General features: G+C 46.9%; 1 protein-coding gene across 2 annotated transcripts in view; it reads left to right on the top strand.

Moving 5' to 3' along the window:
- ACER3 (alkaline ceramidase 3) overlaps positions 1 to 19,305 on the top strand; it is a 56,281-nt gene that overhangs the window by 29,843 nt on the left and 7,133 nt on the right. Inside the window, exons 8-11 of one of the 2 annotated variants that reach the window (XM_087720977.1) lie at positions 5,480 to 5,581; positions 7,896 to 8,000; positions 9,772 to 9,817; positions 9,945 to 10,135. In XM_087720977.1, coding sequence (XP_087577103.1) covers positions 5,480 to 5,581; positions 7,896 to 8,000; positions 9,772 to 9,817; positions 9,945 to 9,992 — 301 coding nt within the window. In that variant the 3' untranslated portion in view covers positions 9,993 to 10,135. Of the gene's footprint in view, positions 1 to 5,479; positions 5,582 to 7,895; positions 8,001 to 9,771; positions 9,818 to 9,944; positions 10,136 to 19,305 lie in introns of those variants that run through there. The other variant, XM_087720976.1, reaches the window with a different exon arrangement.

Here is a 19,305-nt window from a genome sequence, read left to right as displayed (position 1 = left end):
AGAGCCTTTTCAGTAGCAGCTCCGACCCTTTGGAACGATCTCCCCGTGGAGATTCGTACCCTCACCACCCTCCAGACCTTCCGCACAGCCCTCAAGATCTGGCTATCCCATCAGGCCTGGGGTTAAAGATTATAATCCATCCCCGCCCGAATGTTGAATGAATGTTGCTTTACTCTTTTAATTATGTATTGTCCTATATGTCTTTGTATGTTTCCCCTTCCTATATAAGTTGTAAGCCGCCCTGAGTCCCCTCAGGGAAAAGGGCGGCCTATAAATAAACTTAACCCTAACCCTAACCCTAGGTTAAGGGTTAGGGTTAGGTTTAGGGTTAGGTTAAGGTTTAGGGTTAGGTTAAGGGTTAGGGTTAGGTTAAGGGTTAGGTTTAGGTTTAGGGTTAGGTTAAGGGTTAGGTTAAGGGTTAGGGTTAGGTTAAGGGTTAGGTTAAGGGTTAGGTTAAGGGTTAGGTTAAGGGTTAGGGGTTAGGGGTTAGGGGTTAATTTTAGACTTAGCATTTACAGCGTGCTTCTGTCTCCGCGCTGTTGCCACCCTGTGATGACGTCAGCTACGGGGTTTCGTCAAGCGCGCTTTAGTCGAACGCGGTTTTGTGGTGGAACCATAATAGTAACACCAATAATGTGGAAAGAGGGGAGAGGAGAGGGAGAGAGTAAGGGGAAGTAGAGAAGAGAGAGATGGCAAAGGGAAGAAAAGAGGTAGGGAGGAGGAGAGAGGGAGAGGAGAAAGGTGGGAAATGAAACAGACTATCATACGGTGTATGGACAGCAGAAGAGCAAATGAAAGTTGACGTGACTTAATGGTAAGAGGACTTGATATAATATTGAATGTTTTTTTAAAAAAATGTTTGTTAAGATGTAATGGCATACTTTGGATTATATGTATGTTAAAAAATAAAAAAATAAAAACTTTAAAGCACAAAAAAACAATAGCACCAATAAATAGTGTTAGCTAGTAAGTAAGGAGAGGGCTGCAGCTTGAGCAAGAGGTGTGAGCTGCGGAGGGAGAAATTTGAATTGCTGATTTTCTGATAACACTCAGCCTTCTGTTGCTCCACTGCCTGGGAATTGGCTCTCTGCGTTGAGTAATCAGGAAAAAAAAAATCCTACAACTGTGATGGCAAACCTATGCCACACGTGCCAAAGGTGACACGCAGAGCCCTTTCTGTGGGCACCTGTGCCATCGCCAGCTGCTGGATTCTGGCACAACAGCCAGCTGGTCTTTGCAGGCACTGGAGCGCTGGAAAATGGCTTGAAAAAATGGCATTTTGGGGCTGTTTTCAGGCTGATTTGGGGGCAATTATTCAGGCCAAAAACACCCTGAAAACACTCCCAAAAATAGGCATGCGCATGCCAGCCAACTGGTCAGGTTTCCGGCGCTCCAGCATGTGCGTTCCGGTTTGGGCATTCGGTGCAGAAAAGGCTCGCCATCACTGACCTACAATTCACTGTTTGTGTATCGACAGCCATATCACCGCGACTTGCAAACTATTGTGATCCCAGCTGCAGAATTAAAATGGGAGTACAACAGGGGTGAAATGCTACCGGTTCGGGCCAGGCCTCCCGAACCAGTAGTAGAAAATACTAAAAAAGTAAAAAAAAAAAAAGTTCAGACGATCGCACACGTTGCACAGTCAAAAACGGCAAGGTGGGAGGGTCCGTTTTTGCTGCCAGCAGGCTTCCTGACGCCTGCTAGGCCAAAAATGGGGGGTAGCGGGGTACTGAGAAAGAAAGAGGTTTTTAGAGGTTTTATTTGCATTTGTAGGCCGCCCTTTTCCCTGAGGGGACTCAGGGCGGCTCACAGAAAACCAGGGAAGGGGGAAATACAACATTGAGACAACAACACATAATAAAATAATGAACAACATGCATACAACATTCGGGCGGGGTAGGAATCCTTATCCCCAGGCCTGACGGGCGAGCCAGTTCTTCAAGGCTATGCGGAAGGCTTGGACGGTGGAGAGGGTACGAATCTCTACGGGGAGCTCGTTCCAAAGGGTCGGGGCCACTGCTGAGAAGGCCCTCCTCCTTGTGGTTGCCAGCCGACACTGGCTGGCCGATGGAATGCGGAGGAGGCCTAATCTATGAGATCTTATAGGTCGTAGGGAGGTAATTGGCAGAAGGCGGTCTCTCAAGTATCCAGATCCACTGCCATGTAGGGCTTTATGGGTGATCAATAGCACCTTGAAGCGCATCCGGAGATCGACAGGTAGCCAGCGCAGCTCGCGGAGGATAGGTGTAATGCGGGTGAATCGGGGTGCACCCGCAATCACTCGCGCGGCTGCGTTCTGTACTAGCTGAAGTCGCCGGATGCTCCTCAAGGGCAGCCCCATGTAGAGCACGTTGCAGTATTCCAGCCTAGAGGTCACAAGGGCCCGAGTGACTGTTGTGAGGGCCTCCCGATTCAGGTAGGGTCGCAACTGGCGCACCAGGCGTACCTGGGCGAATGCCCCCCTGGTCACAGCCGTTATATGATGGTCGAATGACAGCTGTGGATCCAGGAGGACTCCCAAGTTGCGGACCCTCTCTGAGGGGTGTAAAATTTGACCCCCCAGCCTGAGTGTTGGATTATTGGCCAAATCTTTGGGAGGAAAACACAACAGCCACTCGGTCTTTTCTGGGTTGAGCACAAGCTTGTTAATCCTCATCCAGTCCATGACGGCTTCAAGCCCCCGGTCCATCACGTCAACCGCTTCATTGATTTGGCACGGGGCGGACAGATACAATTGAGTATCGTCCGCATATTGATGGTATCTGATCCCGTGCCTGCGGATGATCTCTCCCAGCGGTTTCATGTAGATGTTAAATAGTAGGGGGGATAAGACCGAACCCTGCGGCACCCCATATTTTAGGGGCCTTGGGGACGATCTCTGCCCTCCCACTAACACCGACTGCGACCTGTCCGAGAGGTAGGAGCAGAACCACCGTAACACGGTGCCTCCCACTCCCACCTCCCGCAGTCGTCGCAGAAGGATACCATGGTCGATGGTATCGAAAGCCGCTGAGAGGTCAAGGAGGACCAGGATGGAGGGATGTCCTTCATCTCTGGCTCTCCAAAGATCATCCATCAATGCGACCAAAGCGGTTTCTGTGCTGTAACCGGGTCTGAAGCCTGACTGGAAGGGGTTTAGATAGTCTGCTTCCTCCAAGGACCGTTGGAGCTGGAAGGCCACCACCTTCTCAACAACCTTCCCCAGAAAGGGGAGGTTGGAGACCGGGCGATAGTTGTTAAGGACAGCTGGATCCAAGGATGGTTTCTTCAGGAGGGGTCTCACCACCGCCGCTTTCAGTGCGGCGGGGAAGTTCCCCTCCCGAAGGGAGGCGGTTACAACCGCCTGGATCCAGCCTCGTGTCACCTCACTGCAGTTAGAAACCAGCCATGAGGGACACGGATCCAGAACACAGGTGGAGGAACTTACAGCTCTCATGGCCTTGTCCACATCCCCGGGGGTAACCTCCTGAAACTCAACCCAGAGCTGTTCTACTTGGTCCCCCTGTGCCTCGGCTGGAACTGCAGGTGTGGAGTCCAAGTCCGTCCGAAACCGAGCAATTTTGTCCGCTAAGAATTGGGCATATTCTTCAGCTCTGCCCTGCAAGGGTTCCCCCGTCTCCCTTTTGTTCAGTAGGGAGCGGGTTATCCTAAACAGGGCGGCTGGACGGGACTCAGCGGATGCGACCAGGGAGGCTATGTGTGATCTTTTAGCTGCCCTAAGTGCCCTAGTATATTCCCTGGTGCAGGTGGTAACCATTGCTCGGTTCGATACGGACTTATCGGACCTCCAACGGTGCTCTAGGCATCTCCTCCGGCGCTTCATCTCCCGGAGCTCCTCGGTAAACCAAGGGGGTCTCCGGGATCCGCCGCCTCGGAGGAGCCGCAGTGGCGCAATCCGGTCAAGGGCCTCTGACGCTGCCGAGTGCCACGCAGCAGCCAGAGTCTCTGCCGGACTGTGGGCGAAAGTGTCAGGAATAACCCCAAGCTCTGTCTGGAACCTTACTGGCTCCATAAGACGCCTGGGGCGGAAAAACCTGGTCGGTTCCTCCTCCCTACAGTGGGGGTTTGGCCTCCGGAAGTCGAGCCTCAGTAGGCAATGGTCTGACCACGACAGGGGTATGATGTCACTCCCCCTCAGACCAAGATCACACATCCACTGCTCCGAGAGAAATACAAGGTCAAGCATGTGTCCCGCTGAATGGGGAAAGAAAGAAAGAAAAAGAAAGAAAGAAAGAAAGGAGGGAGGGAAAGAAAGAAAGAAAAAAAAGAATGGTGAGAGAAAGAAAGAAAGGAGGGAGAGAGAAAGAAAGATAGAAAGGAGAGAGAGAAAGAAAGGGAGAGAGAAAGAAAGAGAAAGGAGAGAGAGATAGAAAGAGAAGAGAGAGAGAAATAAAGATAAAAAGGAGAGAGAAAGAAAGGAGAGAGAAAGAAAGGGGAAGAGAGAAAGAAAGAAAGGAGAGAGATAGAAAGAAAGGAGGGAGAGAGAAAGAAAAAGAAAGGAGAGATAGAAAGAAAGGAAGAAAGAAAGGAGAGAGAAAGGAGGGAGGGAGAAAGAAAGAGAAAAAGAAAGGGAGGGAAGGAAGGAAGGAAGGAAGGAAGGAAGGAAGGAAGGAAGGAAGGAAGGAAAAAGGAGAGGAAGGAAGGACTAGAAACCTAGCATTAGACGCAGCTTCAGAGGATAATCCAGGGCTGGAAGGGACCTGGAGGTCATCTAGTTCAACCCTGCTCAGACAGGACATTTGTTAAAGTGAGTTTTGGTCTTTTGGTCCGTCCCCCCCCCCCCCCATTACATGACTACGAAGTCACATGACCCCACCAAGCCATGCCCACCAAGCCACGCCCACAGAACCAGTAGTAAAAAAAATGTAGATTTTGCCGCTGGAGCCCAGTTTTGCTAGGCCAGTTGCTGACTGTGAGCCAGGGAGTTTCTCCATCCAGGTGTGGCTGCTTAGACGCTGTACACAGGTAGATATATCATAGTTCATTTAGTGACCGTTGGAAGTGACAAATGCACAAAAAAAATGGACTGTTTTTCACACAACCGTGCTAGCATTGCCCCATGGTCACGTGATCAAAATTCTGACGCTTGGCAGACAACTCATATTTATGACGGTTACCCTGCCCTGGGGGGGTCACATGATCCCCTTTTGCGAGCTCCTGACAAGCAAAGCCAGTGGGGAAATTCCCTTAACAACCGTGCTGCTAATATAACAGCCGTAGTGATTCGCTTAGCAATTGCGGCAAGAAGAAAAGTAGTAGAATATGGGTGAAACTCACTTAACAAATTTTTCACTGAACATCAATTTGGGACTCCAATTGTGGTCATAAGTCAAGGACCACCTGTGCCCCAGCCCTCCCGATCTGCCATGCAGAATACAAATAAATCTTCTTAAGGAAGACCCCGTCCCGAAACAGGAGAATAAGACGAAGTCCGAGTTGCTTTGAGAGACTAAATCCGGTTCTTCCTTCCTTCCAGGGTTTATCCGTGGCTCCGAGGGTTGGGATATACCTCCCTGGCTGTTTTTTTGCTAGGCTTCCTCCTTTGGAATGTAGACAACATTTTCTGCGAGAAATTGCGGTAAGTGAATTTTGGGGGTCCGGGTGCTACTCTGTCCTCTTCTGACTGTCTGGTAGAGGTCAGTCCGTTTCTTTCCATCCGTTTGTGTCGAGGCGTGAAAAACCGAGGCCGTCCCGCGAAGTTCCAGTGAAGCTGATTTATTGCGCCTGCCTACCCACCAGAGAGGGGCGTGGTGGCTCAGTGGCTAAGACGTCGATCAGCCATCGCTAGCGGTTCGCTGAACCGGGCAAAATTTCTGCCACCGGTGCAAACTGGCTGAATACCACTTCGGGTCCATAATAGTGGGAGCTGGCCGGCCTCTCATCTTCTCTATAATTGGTGCCACACCAAAATGCTGTCGAATGGTGTCATTTGTGATGTGGTCAAGAAGAGAGGTGACCGATATTCCATTCACATTTCCATGGCACAGAAAGAGCTTTCGTCCCAGCATTCAGGGCGATACAGTGCAACAGGATGGATGGTTGTCTTGTAAATCTGTTGTGGCCCAGCAGGAGCCGTTGGAGCTGCCACCAGACTCCGACGGCGAGGGGCCCTATGAGTTGGCTCTGGAGGATGTGGAGGATCCTGGACAGGGTTCCGACTCCGAGCAGGGTGCAGAGAGGATGGTTGGCCACCAGGAGGCGCCTGAGCCTTGGAGCAGTGGGGAGGAGACAAGGGAGTGTGATCCTGACGTCATGCATTGGAACAGTGGGGAGGAGACAAGGGAGTTGGTCCTGGATGCCCAGCAACGGAGGGCTAATAGGCGTAAAGAACAGTTACGCAGTTACAGGAAATAATTGAACTCAGCTGGTGGTAATTAGGCTCTTCTCAAGACTATAAAAGGAATGACTTTCCACACCCTCGTCGCAGGAGTCACCGTATTTACTAACAGCTGGAGAAGCTATTGTGGCTAGCTTGGCAGGCTGGATTGCTGCCAAGATCGAGGTGGCGCAGTGGTTAGGGTGCAGTACTGCAGGCCACTTCAGCTGACTGTTATCTGCAGTTCAGCGGTTCTAATCTCACCGGCTCAAGGTCGACTCAGCCTTCCATCCTTCCGAGGTGGGTGAAATGAGGACCCAGACTGTGGGGGCGATATGCTGACTCTGTAAACCGCTTAGAGAGGGCTGAAAGCCCTATGAAGCGGTATATAAGTCTAACTGCCATTGCTATTGCTATCTGGTCTGTGCTGGATTGCTGCCAAGGTCTAGTCTGTGTGTTAATAAATCCTTGAAGTATCTTTGTCTTGGCGTGCTTTGGTGTATAAAGAGGGGGTGGTGGTTTCAGAACAAAATCTTAGATTGAAGACGGGTTGGCTTTGTATATCCCAACCCGCGTAGCCCAACATTGTTAGGTTGGCAGGATCTTCATCAGGTCCATCCTGCGGTATCTGGTGGGATGGGTAGAGACGCCTGGAAGAAGTCATCCCTCAGGAATGAGAATGAGGAGCCTCCTCGATTCTCTGGAAGCCTCTTGTCCTCAGAGAGGTTACATTATGCCTGACTTTTGGGCAGCTTTACCCAGTTCTCATCTTGAAGACCTTGTTGTGGCCCGCCAGCAACCAGATTTGGACAGTGAGGAGGTTGGGGAGGAACATGGGCCAGTCCTGGAGTCTGGGGAAGGCTCGGGCGAGGGCTCTGTGTCGGAGGCAGAGAGCGGGTTGAGGCCGTCTAACAGTATCAGCTGCCTTCACAGAAGAACAGCGGGAGCCTGTTCCCAGTGTGCACATACGCAGAGCTGCCAGAAGGCAAGAACAATTAAGAAAACAGGGTCAACTCAGGAGTAAAGCTTGGAGATGATTGGCCCCTCCTACAAGACATAAAAGAGGAGCAAACGGGACGTGATCCTTTGCAGGAAGCAATTAGTTTGTCTGGTCGGTCCAAGCTTTGAAAAGTTCTGTTTGACTCTGTGCTAAGTCTGGCCTTGCTCTGCATTTGGCAATGAGGTCTCTGGCAGCGTTTCAAGGGAGATAAAGGTGGGTGTTTATCAACATTCCCCCGAAAGACCGTGGCAACTCGAGCAGACATCTGTCGGACTCTTCACAGGCTGTTTGTGAATCATTACGGGCTGTGAATGACCATAACTTACAGCCGTATAAATAAAATAAGGTTTTGGGGACTAAGATTGCGATTTATGCTTACCCAGGAAGCCGGGGTCAGAACGGACGTCTTTATTTTCTCCCTAGCCAGGGGATGCAGCTTCTTAAAAGTGATTCTTTTACAGATTCTCAAAGAAACCAGGGTTTGCTGTGAGGTTCTTTGGTCTTTGTAGGAGGCCGGGATCTGGAAGATGGCTTGGGAAACCAGTGGGTGACCTTTGCGATTGTGTCTCTCCACAGGGGGTTGCGTGAGAGGCTGCCTCCGCTCGTGGGCGTGGTCACGCAGTTTCATGCTTGGTGGCACATCTTCACGGGACTCGGTTCCTACCTTCACATCCTGTTCAGGTATGTCCCCTTTCCTTTTCTGGTAGTTTACACAACAGCATGGATGGATGGACGGACGGACGGTTGGACGAACATTGGAGAGGGAAGGAAAAAAGAGTGGATGGATGGATGGATGGATGGATGGATGGATGGATGGATGGATGGACGGACGGACAGACATTGGAGAGGGAAGGAAAGAAGAGTGAATGGATGGGTGGATAGACATTAGGGAAGGAAGGAAAAGTGGATGGATGGATGGACGGACATTGGAGAGGGAAGGAAAGAAGAGTGGGTGGGTGGATGGATGGATGGATGGATGGATGGATGGATGGATGGATGGATGGATGGATGGACGGACGGACGGACAGACAATGGAGTGGGAAGGAAAGAAGAGTGGGTGGATGGATGGATAGACATTAGGGAAGGAAGGAAAAGTGGATGGATAGATGGACAGACATTGGAGAGGGAAGGAAAGAAGAGTGGATGGATGGATGGATGGATAGACATTGGAGAGGGAAGGAAAGAAGAGTGGATGGATGGATGGATGGATAGACATTGGAGAGGGAAGGAAAGAAGAGTGGATGGATGGATGGACGGACAGACATTGGAGAGGGAAGGAAAGAAGAGTGAATGGATGGATGGATAGACATTAGGGAAGGAAGGAAAAGTGGATGGATGGATGGACGGACATTGGAGAGGGAAGGAAAGAAGAGTGGGTGGGTGGATGGATGGATAGATGGATGGATGGATGGATGGATGGATGGATGGATGGATGGATGGACGGACGGACAGACAATGGAGTGGGAAGGAAAGAAGAGTGGGTGGATGGATGGATAGACATTAGGGAAGGAAGGAAAAGTGGATGGATAGATGGACAGACATTGGAGAGGGAAGGAAAGAAGAGTGGGTGGGTGGATGGATGGATAGACATTGGAGAGGGAAGGAAAGAAGAGTGGATGGATGGATGGATGGATGGACGGACATTGGAGAGGGAAGGAAGGAAGGGTGGATGGATGGATGGATGGACGGACATTGGAGAGGGAAGGAAAGAAGAGTGGGTGGGTGGATGGATGGACGGACATTGGAGAGGGAAGGAAAGAAGAGTGGATGGATGGATGGATGGACGGACATTGGAGAGGGAAGGAAGGAAGGGTGGATGGATGGGTGGATGGATGGATGGATGGATAGACATTGGAGAGGGAAGGAAAGAAGTGGATGGATGGATGGACGGACATTGGAGAGGGAAGGAAGGGTGGATGGATGGATGGATGGATGGATTGATCGATGGACGGACATTGGAGAGGGAAGGAAGGAAAGGTCGATGGATGGGTGGATAGACATTGGATAGGGAAGGAAGGAAGAGTGGATGGATGGATGGATGGATGGATGGATGGATGGATGGATGGATTCACATTGGATAGGAAGGAAGGAAGGAAGTATGGATGGATAGACATTGCAGAGGGAAGGAAGGAAGGAAGGATGGATGGATGGATGGATGGATGGATGGATGGATGGATAGACATTGCAGAGGGAAGGAAGATGGACAGATGGACATTGGATAGGGAAGGATGGAAGGAAGATGAAAGGACATGGATAGACATTAGGGAGGGTGGACGGACGGGCAGATATTGGAGAGGGAAGGAAGGTAGAAGGATCAATCACAGCCTCCTAGTTGGTTCCAGAGGTGGAGCTGAGTTCAAGAGAGGACCAGGCAGTGATGTTGACTTAAACTGATTGATCCAAACTGTTTCTTTTAATCTCCTTTTTTCCCCTTTTCCTCTTCTGATTCTAGTTTATATTCCCGGACACTTTACCTGAAATACAGGCCAAAGGTCAAGGTAAGGTGCTAAAGACACTGTCCAGTGGGCTTTCCACCCCTTCCCCCCAGTAGCTAAACAGCTTCTTAGGGCAAACCTGAAGTAGTGGATAAGTGATTTTTTATTTTTATTTTTTTGTTTATTGTAGAGAAAAACAAAAGTTACGGCATACATAAAAGCTGCAGAGTCAATATAACAATTGAGAAGAGGATATAAGGGCTTCCTGCATCCAGAAATCTATTTATTTTCTTTTATTGCGTTGAAAGATTTATCCCATTTAATGTTTGCATTTGCTCTTCCCAAATTTGCAGAATAAACAAATGTCTGTTTTCCCCTTAAGGATTTGTTGAGTTGTAATTTTATCACAAAGCTCCTCAGCTTAAAAGACATCCGAGAAAGTGGACAAGCCAACAGGGTGATCCCAGCTATGGAGTTTGATTTATCAGTACAGACAGTCCTCGGCTTACGACCACAATGGAGCCCAAAATGTCTGCGAAACATTTGTTAAGTGGATTTTTGTAACCTTTCTTTGCCACGGTTGTTAAGTGAATCCCTGCAGTTGTTACATCAGTCACACGGATGTTAAGTGAATTGGGTCTCCCCATTGACTATGCATGTCAGAAGGTCACAAAAAGGGGAGCAGTTGACCTCCAGGACGCTGCAACCGTCATAAATATGAATCAGTTTGCCAAGTGCCCAAATTGGTCATAAGTGTGAAAAACGGTCATAAGTCCCTTTTTTTCAGTGCCATTGTAACTTCCAACCGTCACTAAATGAACTGTTGTAAGTCAGGAACTACCTGTAACTCCAAATCAGATTCTAGTTTTGCCTATCAAAATGTCTTTGACACCTTGAGGCTCTAAGTAACGAATTGATTAACTGACGAACATTTGAATTAAAGGTAATCCTCGGTTTACAACCATTCATTCTGTGACCATTCGAAGTTACAACGGCCCTGAAAAAGGGACTTATGTCCGTTGTCCCCACTTACGACTGTTGCAGCATCCCCATGGTCATGTGATCAAAATCCAGACTCATATTTACGACGGTTGCAGTATCCCTGGGTCACATCATTCCCCTTTGACAAGCAAAGTCAATGGGGAAGGCGGATTCACTAAACAACCGTGTTACTACTTTGGTGATCGGCTTAACACGTGTGGCAAGAAAGGGAGGGGCAAAAACTCTCTGAACCACTGTCTCCCTTAGCAGCAGAGATTCGGGGCTCAATTGTGGTCGTAAGTCCAGGACTACCTCTGAACCTATACTATATTTTATATAAATGTCCGGATGCAATTCACTGAAGATCTTAAATTTGATCTGCATTGGTGCGTTTTACATCAGGGGTCTCCAACCTTGGCAACTTTAAGCCTGGCGGACTTCAAATCCTCAGAATTCCCCAGTCAGCTTTGCTCATCACCATCATCATCATCATCATCATCTCCTTTTAATGACCCCATCATCCAAGGGTCTCCAAACTTGGCAACTTTAAGACTTGTGGACTTCAACTCCCAGAATTCTCCAGCCAGCTGGCTGGAGAATTCTGGGAGTTGAAGTCCACAAGTCTTAAAGCTGCCAAGTTTGAAGACCTCTGCCATAATTCCTTGCAAGGTGGAGTCGGGGCAACGGGATGGAGCCGAGTGTTTCCTGGCCAGATGCCCTTCCTGTCGCCAACGCGGAGTTTTGTTCAGCAGAGATATATTCTCATTGTGCCCAGAGAGAGAAATATCTATGGGGGAAAAAAATGGGAATTCTGGGAGTTGAAGTCCGCCAGGGTTCAAGTTGCCAAGGTCGGAGACCCCTGCTATATATGAGGCCAACGTCACTGTCTCTTTCAATGGACATAGATATTTGATGAGTGAATGACGGGTCTCCTTGCGACGTGAAGCTCTCCGAATATCTACTGTGCATATTTCTCTTGTCTCGTTGGATGGATTTATGTCCCTGGCCTCTTTTGAATCCTGTATTATCAAGGGGAGCTCTTACTCAGTATGTAAGACACAGCGCTTGCGTTGTTCGATGGAAGCAAAGCGCTGCTTTATGATTTCAAAACAGGCCGGGAATAAAAATAAATCCATAAATAAAAATGCTTGCAGCCAGTGTTTTATTCACTAGCCGCTCTTCCAGGAGCAAAAGGCAGCATCTCGATTCACAGTTGAGAGTTATAATAGCACTGGAAAAAACTAGAATCTAATCGGGATAGAGCTGGTGGAAGGGACTCTCGGAGGTCTTCTAGTCCAACCCCCTGCTCAAGCAGGAGACCCTAGACCATTTCAGACCAAGTGGCTGCCCAGTGTCTCCTGGGAGTTGAAGCCCACAGGTCTTAAACTTGTCAAGATTGGACACCCTCTCAAAGCATTGATGCAAACAGAAATACAAGGTACAACCTTTTTGGTTTCCCCAAAGCTGCTAGTGTTTCCCTGAAATTATTATTTTTATTTTATTACTTTATTATGTTATTGTTTTGTTTTATTACTTTACTTTGGCCCTTTGGAACGAGCTCCCCATGGAGATTCGGACCCTCTCCACCCTTCGGGCCTTCCGGACGGCCGTGAAGACCTGGCTGTCCCAGCAAGCCTGGGGTTGAGTCCCCCCCCCCCTACTCGAATTTGCTGTGTCTGTTGTGCTTTTAAATTGTTCGTATTGTCTGATTGTTTTTGTCTTACTTTTTGTAATTTCCCCTCCCTTGGCTTTTGTTCAGCCGCCCTGAGTCCCTTCGGGGAATAGGGCGGCCTACAAATTGAATAAACTCCAAACTTTACCTTACCTTACCACGAATGAATGTATGAGCAAGCTGGAAAGGACCTTGGAGGTCTTCTAGTCCAGCCCCTTGCTCAAGCAGGAGAGCCTATACTCTTTCAGATAAGTAGCTGTCCAGTCTCTTCTTAAAAACTTCCAGTGATGGAGCATCCACAACTTCTTCTTTTTTAAGATTTTTATTAACAAACATGTAAAATATACACAGACAAAATTTAGACGTACACCACATTTACACAATACAATACGAACAGGAGCTCCCTGTTCTTTCTAATAGCAATTATCAATCGATACCGCTCACCTTATATTATTTCCCCTTCTATTGTATTTCATTTGGATTCCACCCTTCTTAACCCTCTTATTTTACTCATAGCTATTATTTTTTGAGTTTTGTTATATTCATTGATTCTTGTTTCTTTCCTCCATCCACCTGTACCGTTTATCCCATATCTGGTAGAATTCTCATTCTTCTTTTCCCTGGATTTCTTTAGTTAGTTTGTCCATTTCGGCACAGTCCATAACCTTTTTTTATTATTTCATCTTCGCTTGGGATTAATTTGTTTTTCCATTTCTGGGCAAAGGCAATCCTTGCCGCCGTAATTGTATGTAGTATTAAATACTGGATTTCTTTTTTGTATTTTGCAGACATTATTCCTAATTAAAAAAAAACTTCAGGTTTCCATTCTATTTTAACCCCTGTTCTTGCCTCCAGCCCCATATTCCAAGTGCGGCCTTCCCAAGGCCTTACCTGTTCATTGTTGTCCCAAAGGTGTTTTTTCCAAAGACAACTGGACTTCCTTGGTTTTTTTTCCTTGAAGACATTTCGCCTCTCATCCAAGAAGGTTCTTTGGGTCTTCAGTCAGAAGTGAAGAAGCTTCTCGGATGAGAAGCGAAACTTCTTCAAGGGAATAAAAACCCAAGAAAGTCCAGTTGCCTTTTGAAAAAAACACCTCTGGGACCATCAGCATCTGGCTAAATCTCATTTTGTTTTGGGAACGTTTTACTGCGTTCTACGTAACTGAATTGCGATACAGGCCGTCTTCGACTTAACAACATTCTGCTTAGGGACCGTTCAAAGTTGCAACGGCACAGAAAAATGTGACTTACGACCGGTTTTCACACTTAACGACCGTTTCAGCATCCCTCTGGTCAGGTGATCCAAATTCAGGCACTTGGCGAATGGCTTATATTTATGACGGCTGCAGTGTCCTGGGATTATGTGATCATTTTTTGCGACCACCTGACAAGCAGAGTCAATGGGGAAGCTGGATTCACTTAACAACTGTGGCAAGAAAGGTCATAAAATGAGGCAAAACTCACTTAAGAAATGCCTGGCTTAGAAACGGGAAATTTGGGGCTCACTGAGCCCTGCTGGCGTAGTGGTGAGAATGCGGTATTGCAGGCTAATTCTGCCCACTGCCAGCAGTTGGTTCCTGACCGGCTGAAGGTTAATTTAGCATTTTGTCCTTCCGAGGTCGGTAAAATGAAAGACCCAGATTGTTAGGGGCAAGAGGCTGACGTTGTAAACCACTTGGAAGGAAGGAAGGAAAAGAAGGGAGGAAAGGGAAAGAAAGAAGGAAGGAAGGAAGGAAGAACCGAGGTGGCGCAGTGGTTAAATGCAGCACTGCAGGCCACTTCAGCTGACTGTTAGCTGCAGTTCGGTGGTTCTAATCTCACCGGCTCAAGGTTGACTCAGCCTTCCATCCTTCCGAGGTGGGTAAAATGAGGACCCGGATTGTTGTTGGGGGCAATATGCTGACTCTGTAAACCGCTTAGAGAAGGCTGAAAGCCCTAGGAAGCGGTATATAAGTCTAACTGCTATTGCTATAGGAAGGAAGGAAGGAAGGAAGGAAGGAAGGAAGGAAGGAAGGAAGGAAGGAAGGAAGGACTACAAGGAAGGAAGGGAAAAGAACTACAATGAAGAAAGGAAGGAAGGAAGGAGAAAGGACTACAATGAAGGAAGGAAGGGAAAGAACTACAATGAAGGAAGGAAGGAAGGAGAAAGGACTACAATGAAGGAAGGAAGGAGGGAAGGAGGGAAGGAGAAAGGACTACAAGGAAGGAAGAGAAAGAAAGGGAAAAAGGACTATAAGGAAGGAAGGAAGAAAGGGGAAAAGGACTACAAGGAAGGAAGGAAGGGAAAAGAACTACAATGAAGAAAGGAAGGAAGGAAGGAAGGAGAAAGGACTACAATGAAGGAAGGAAGGGAAAAGAACTACAATGAAGGAAGGAAGGAGGGAAGGAGAAAGGACTACAAGGAAGGAAGAGAAAGAAAGGGAAAAAGGACTATAAGGAAGGAAGGAAGGAAGGGGAAAAGGACTACAAGGAAGGAAGGAAGGAAGAAAAGAGAAAGAAAGGGAAAAGAACTACAATGAAGGAAGGAAGGAAGGAGAAAGGACTACAATGAAGGAAGGAAGGAGGGAAGGAGGGAAGGAGAAAGGACTACAAGGAAGGAAGAGAAAGAAAGGGAAAAAGGACTATAAGGAAGGAAGGAAGGAAGAAAAGAGAAAGAAAGGGAAAAGAACTACAATGAAGGAAGGAAGGAAGGAGAAAGGACTACAATGAAGGAAGGAAGGAGGGAAGGAGGGAAGGAGAAAGGACTACAAGGAAGGAAGAGAAGAAAGGGGAAAAGGACTACAAGGAAGGAAGGAAGGGAAAAGAACTATAATGAAGAAAGGAAGGAAGGAAGGAGAAAGGACTACAATGAAGGAATGAAGGGAAAAGAACTACAATGAAGGAAGGAAGGAGGGAAGGAGAAAGGACTACAAGGAAGGAAGAGAAAGAAAGGGAAAAAGGACTATAAGGAAGGAAGGAAGAAAGGGGAAAAGGACTACAAGGAAGGAAAAGGGACTACAAGGAAGGAAGGAAGGAAGAAAAGAGAAAGAAAGGGAAAAGAACTACAATGAAGGAAGGAAGGAAGGAGAAAGGACTACAATGAAGGAAGGAAGGAGGGAAGGAGGGAAGGAGAAAGGACTACAAGGAAGGAAGAGAAAGAAAGGGGAAAAGGACTACAAGGAAGGAAGGAAGGAAGGGGAAAAGGACTACAAGGAAGGAAAAGGGACTACAAGGAAGGAAGGAAGGAAGAAAAGAGAAAGAAAGGGAAAAGAACTACAATGAAGGAAGGAAGGAAGGAGAAAGGACTACAATGAAGGAAGGAAGGAGGGAAGGAGGGAAGGAGAAAGGACTACAAGGAAGGAAGAGAAAGAAAGGGGAAAAGGACTACAAGGAAGGAAGGAAGGGAAAAGAACTATAATGAAGAAAGGAAGGAAGGAAGGAGAAAGGACTACAATGAAGGAATGAAGGGAAAAGAACTACAATGAAGGAAGGAAGGAAGGAAGGAGAAAGGACTACAAGGAAGAAGAGAAAGAAAGGGAAAAAGGACTATAAGGAAGGAAGGAAGGAAGGGGAAAAGGACTACAAGGAAGGAAAAGGGACTACAAGGAAGGAAGGAAGGAAGAAAAGAGAAAGAAAGGGAAAAGAACTACAATGAAGGAAGGAAGGAAGGAGAAAGGACTACAATGAAGGAAGGAAGGAGGGAAGGAGGGAAGGAGAAAGGACTACAAGGAAGGAAGAGAAAGAAAGGGGAAAAGGACTACAAGGAAGGAAGGAAGGGAAAAGAACTATAATGAAGAAAGGAAGGAAGGAAGGAGAAAGGACTACAATGAAGGAATGAAGGGAAAAGAACTACAATGAAGGAAGGAAGGAGGGAAGGAGAAAGGACTACAAGGAAGGAAGAGAAAGAAAGGGAAAAAGGACTATAAGGAAGGAAGGAAGGAAGGGGAAAAGGACTACAAGGAAGGAAAAGGGACTACAAGGAAGGAAGGAAGGAAGAAAAGAGAAAGAAAGGGAAAAGAACTACAATGAAGGAAGGAAGGAAGGAGAAAGGACTACAATGAAGGAAGGAAGGAGGGAAGGAGGGAAGGAGAAAGGACTACAAGGAAGGAAGAGAAAGAAAGGGGAAAAGGACTACAAGGAAGGAAGGAAGGGAAAAGAACTATAATGAAGAAAGGAAGGAAGGAAGGAGAAAGGACTACAATGAAGGAATGAAGGGAAAAGAACTACAATGAAGGAAGGAAGGAAGGAAGGAGAAAGGACTACAAGGAAGGAAGAGAAAGAAAGGGAAAAAGGACTATAAGGAAGGAAGGAAGAGGGAAAAAGGACTATAAGGAAGGAAGGAAGGAAGGGGAAAAGGACTACAAGGAAGGAAAAGGGACTACAAGGAAGGAAGGAAGGAAGAAAAGAGAAAGAAAGGGAAAAGAACTACAATGAAGGAAGGAAGGAAGGAGAAAGGACTACAATGAAGGAAGGAAGGAGGGAAGGAGGGAAGGAGAAAGGACTACAAGGAAGGAAGAGAAAGAAAGGGGAAAAGGACTACAAGGAAGGAAGGAAGGGAAAAGAACTATAATGAAGAAAGGAAGGAAGGAAGGAGAAAGGACTACAATGAAGGAATGAAGGGAAAAGAACTACAATGAAGGAAGGAAGGAGGGAAGGAGAAAGGACTACAAGGAAGGAAGAGAAAGAAAGGGAAAAAGGACTATAAGGAAGGAAGGAAGGAAGGGGAAAAGGACTACAAGGAAGGAAAAGGGACTACAAGGAAGGAAGGAAGGAAGAAAAGAGAAAGAAAGGGAAAAGAACTACAATGAAGGAAGGAAGGAAGGAGAAAGGACTACAATGAAGGAAGGAAGGAGGGAAGGAGGGAAGGAGAAAGGACTACAAGGAAGGAAGAGAAAGAAAGGGGAAAAGGACTACAAGGAAGGAAGGAAGGGAAAAGAACTATAATGAAGAAAGGAAGGAAGGAAGGAGAAAGGACTACAATGAAGGAATGAAGGGAAAAGAACTACAATGAAGGAAGGAAGGAAGGAAGGAGAAAGGACTACAAGGAAGGAAGAGAAAGAAAGGGAAAAAGGACTATAAGGAAGGAAGGAAGGAAGGGGAAAAGGACTACAAGGAAGGAAAAGGGACTACAAGGAAGGAAGGAAGGAAGAAAAGAGAAAGAAAGGGAAAAGAACTACAATGAAGGAAGGAAGGAAGGAGAAAGGACTACAATGAAGGAAGGAAGGAGGGAAGGAGGGAAGGAGAAAGGACTACAAGGAAGGAAGAGAAAGAAAGGGGAAAAGGACTACAAGGAAGGAAGGAAGGGAAAAGAACTATAATGAAGAAAGGAAGGAAGGAAGGAGAAAGGACTACAATGAAGGAATGAAGGGAAAAGAACTACAATGAAGGAAGGAAGGAAGGAAGGAGAAAGGACTACAATGAAGGAATGAAGGGAAAAGAACTACAATGAAGGAAGGAAGGAAGGAAGGAGAAAGGACTACAAGGAAGGAAGAGAAAGAAAGGGAAAAAGGACTATAAGGAAGGAAGGAAGAAAGGGAAAAGGACTATAAGGAAGGAAGGAAGGAAGGGGAAAAGGACTACAAGGAAGGAAAAGGGACTACAAGGAAGGAAGGAAGGAAGAAAAGAGAAAGAAAGGGAAAAGAACTACAATGAAGGAAGGAAGGAAGGAGAAAGGACTACAATGAAGGAAGGAAGGAGGGAAGGAGGGAAGGAGAAAGGACTACAAGGAAGGAAGAGAAAGAAAGGGGAAAAGGACTACAAGGAAGGAAGGAAGGGAAAAGAACTATAATGAAGAAAGGAAGGAAGGAAGGAGAAAGGACTACAATGAAGGAATGAAGGGAAAAGAACTACAATGAAGGAAGGAAGGAGGGAAGGAGAAAGGACTACAAGGAAGGAAGAGAAAGAAAGGGAAAAAGGACTATAAGGAAGGAAGGAAGGAAGGGGAAAAGGACTACAAGGAAGGAAAAGGGACTACAAGGAAGGAAGGAAGGAAGAAAAGAGAAAGAAAGGGAAAAGAACTACAATGAAGGAAGGAAGGAAGGAGAAAGGACTACAATGAAGGAAGGAAGGAGGGAAGGAGGGAAGGAGAAAGGACTACAAGGAAGGAAGAGAAAGAAAGGGGAAAAGGACTACAAGGAAGGAAGGAAGGGAAAAGAACTATAATGAAGAAAGGAAGGAAGGAAGGAGAAAGGACTACAATGAAGGAATGAAGGGAAAAGAACTACAATGAAGGAAGGAAGGAGGGAAGGAGAAAGGACTACAAGGAAGGAAGAGAAAGAAAGGGAAAAAGGACTATAAGGAAGGAAGGAAGGAAGGGGAAAAGGACTACAAGGAAGGAAAAGGGACTACAAGGAAGGAAGGAAGGAAGAAAAGAGAAAGAAAGGGAAAAGAACTACAATGAAGGAAGGAAGGAAGGAGAAAGGACTACAATGAAGGAAGGAAGGAGGGAAGGAGGGAAGGAGAAAGGACTACAAGGAAGGAAGAGAAAGAAAGGGGAAAAGGACTACAAGGAAGGAAGGAAGGGAAAAGAACTATAATGAAGAAAGGAAGGAAGGAAGGAGAAAGGACTACAATGAAGGAATGAAGGGAAAAGAACTACAATGAAGGAAGGAAGGAAGGAAGGAGAAAGGACTACAAGGAAGGAAGAGAAAGAAAGGGAAAAAGGACTATAAGGAAGGAAGGAAGAAAGGGAAAAAGGACTATAAGGAAGGAAGGAAGGAAGGGGAAAAGGACTACAAGGAAGGAAAAGGGACTACAAGGAAGGAAGGAAGGAAGAAAAGAGAAAGAAAGGGAAAAGAACTACAATGAAGGAAGGAAGGAAGGAGAAAGGACTACAATGAAGGAAGGAAGGAGGGAAGGAGGGAAGGAGAAAGGACTACAAGGAAGGAAGAGAAAGAAAGGGGAAAAGGACTACAAGGAAG

The sequence above is a fragment of the Thamnophis sirtalis genome, unplaced genomic scaffold, assembly GCF_051295495.1.
Source record: "Thamnophis sirtalis isolate CommonGarterSnake01/CBP01778 unplaced genomic scaffold, rThaSir2_p1.2 scaffold_8, whole genome shotgun sequence".
NCBI lineage: Eukaryota > Metazoa > Chordata > Lepidosauria > Squamata > Natricidae > Thamnophis > Thamnophis sirtalis.
This window is presented reverse-complemented; position numbering and strand designations above follow the sequence as displayed.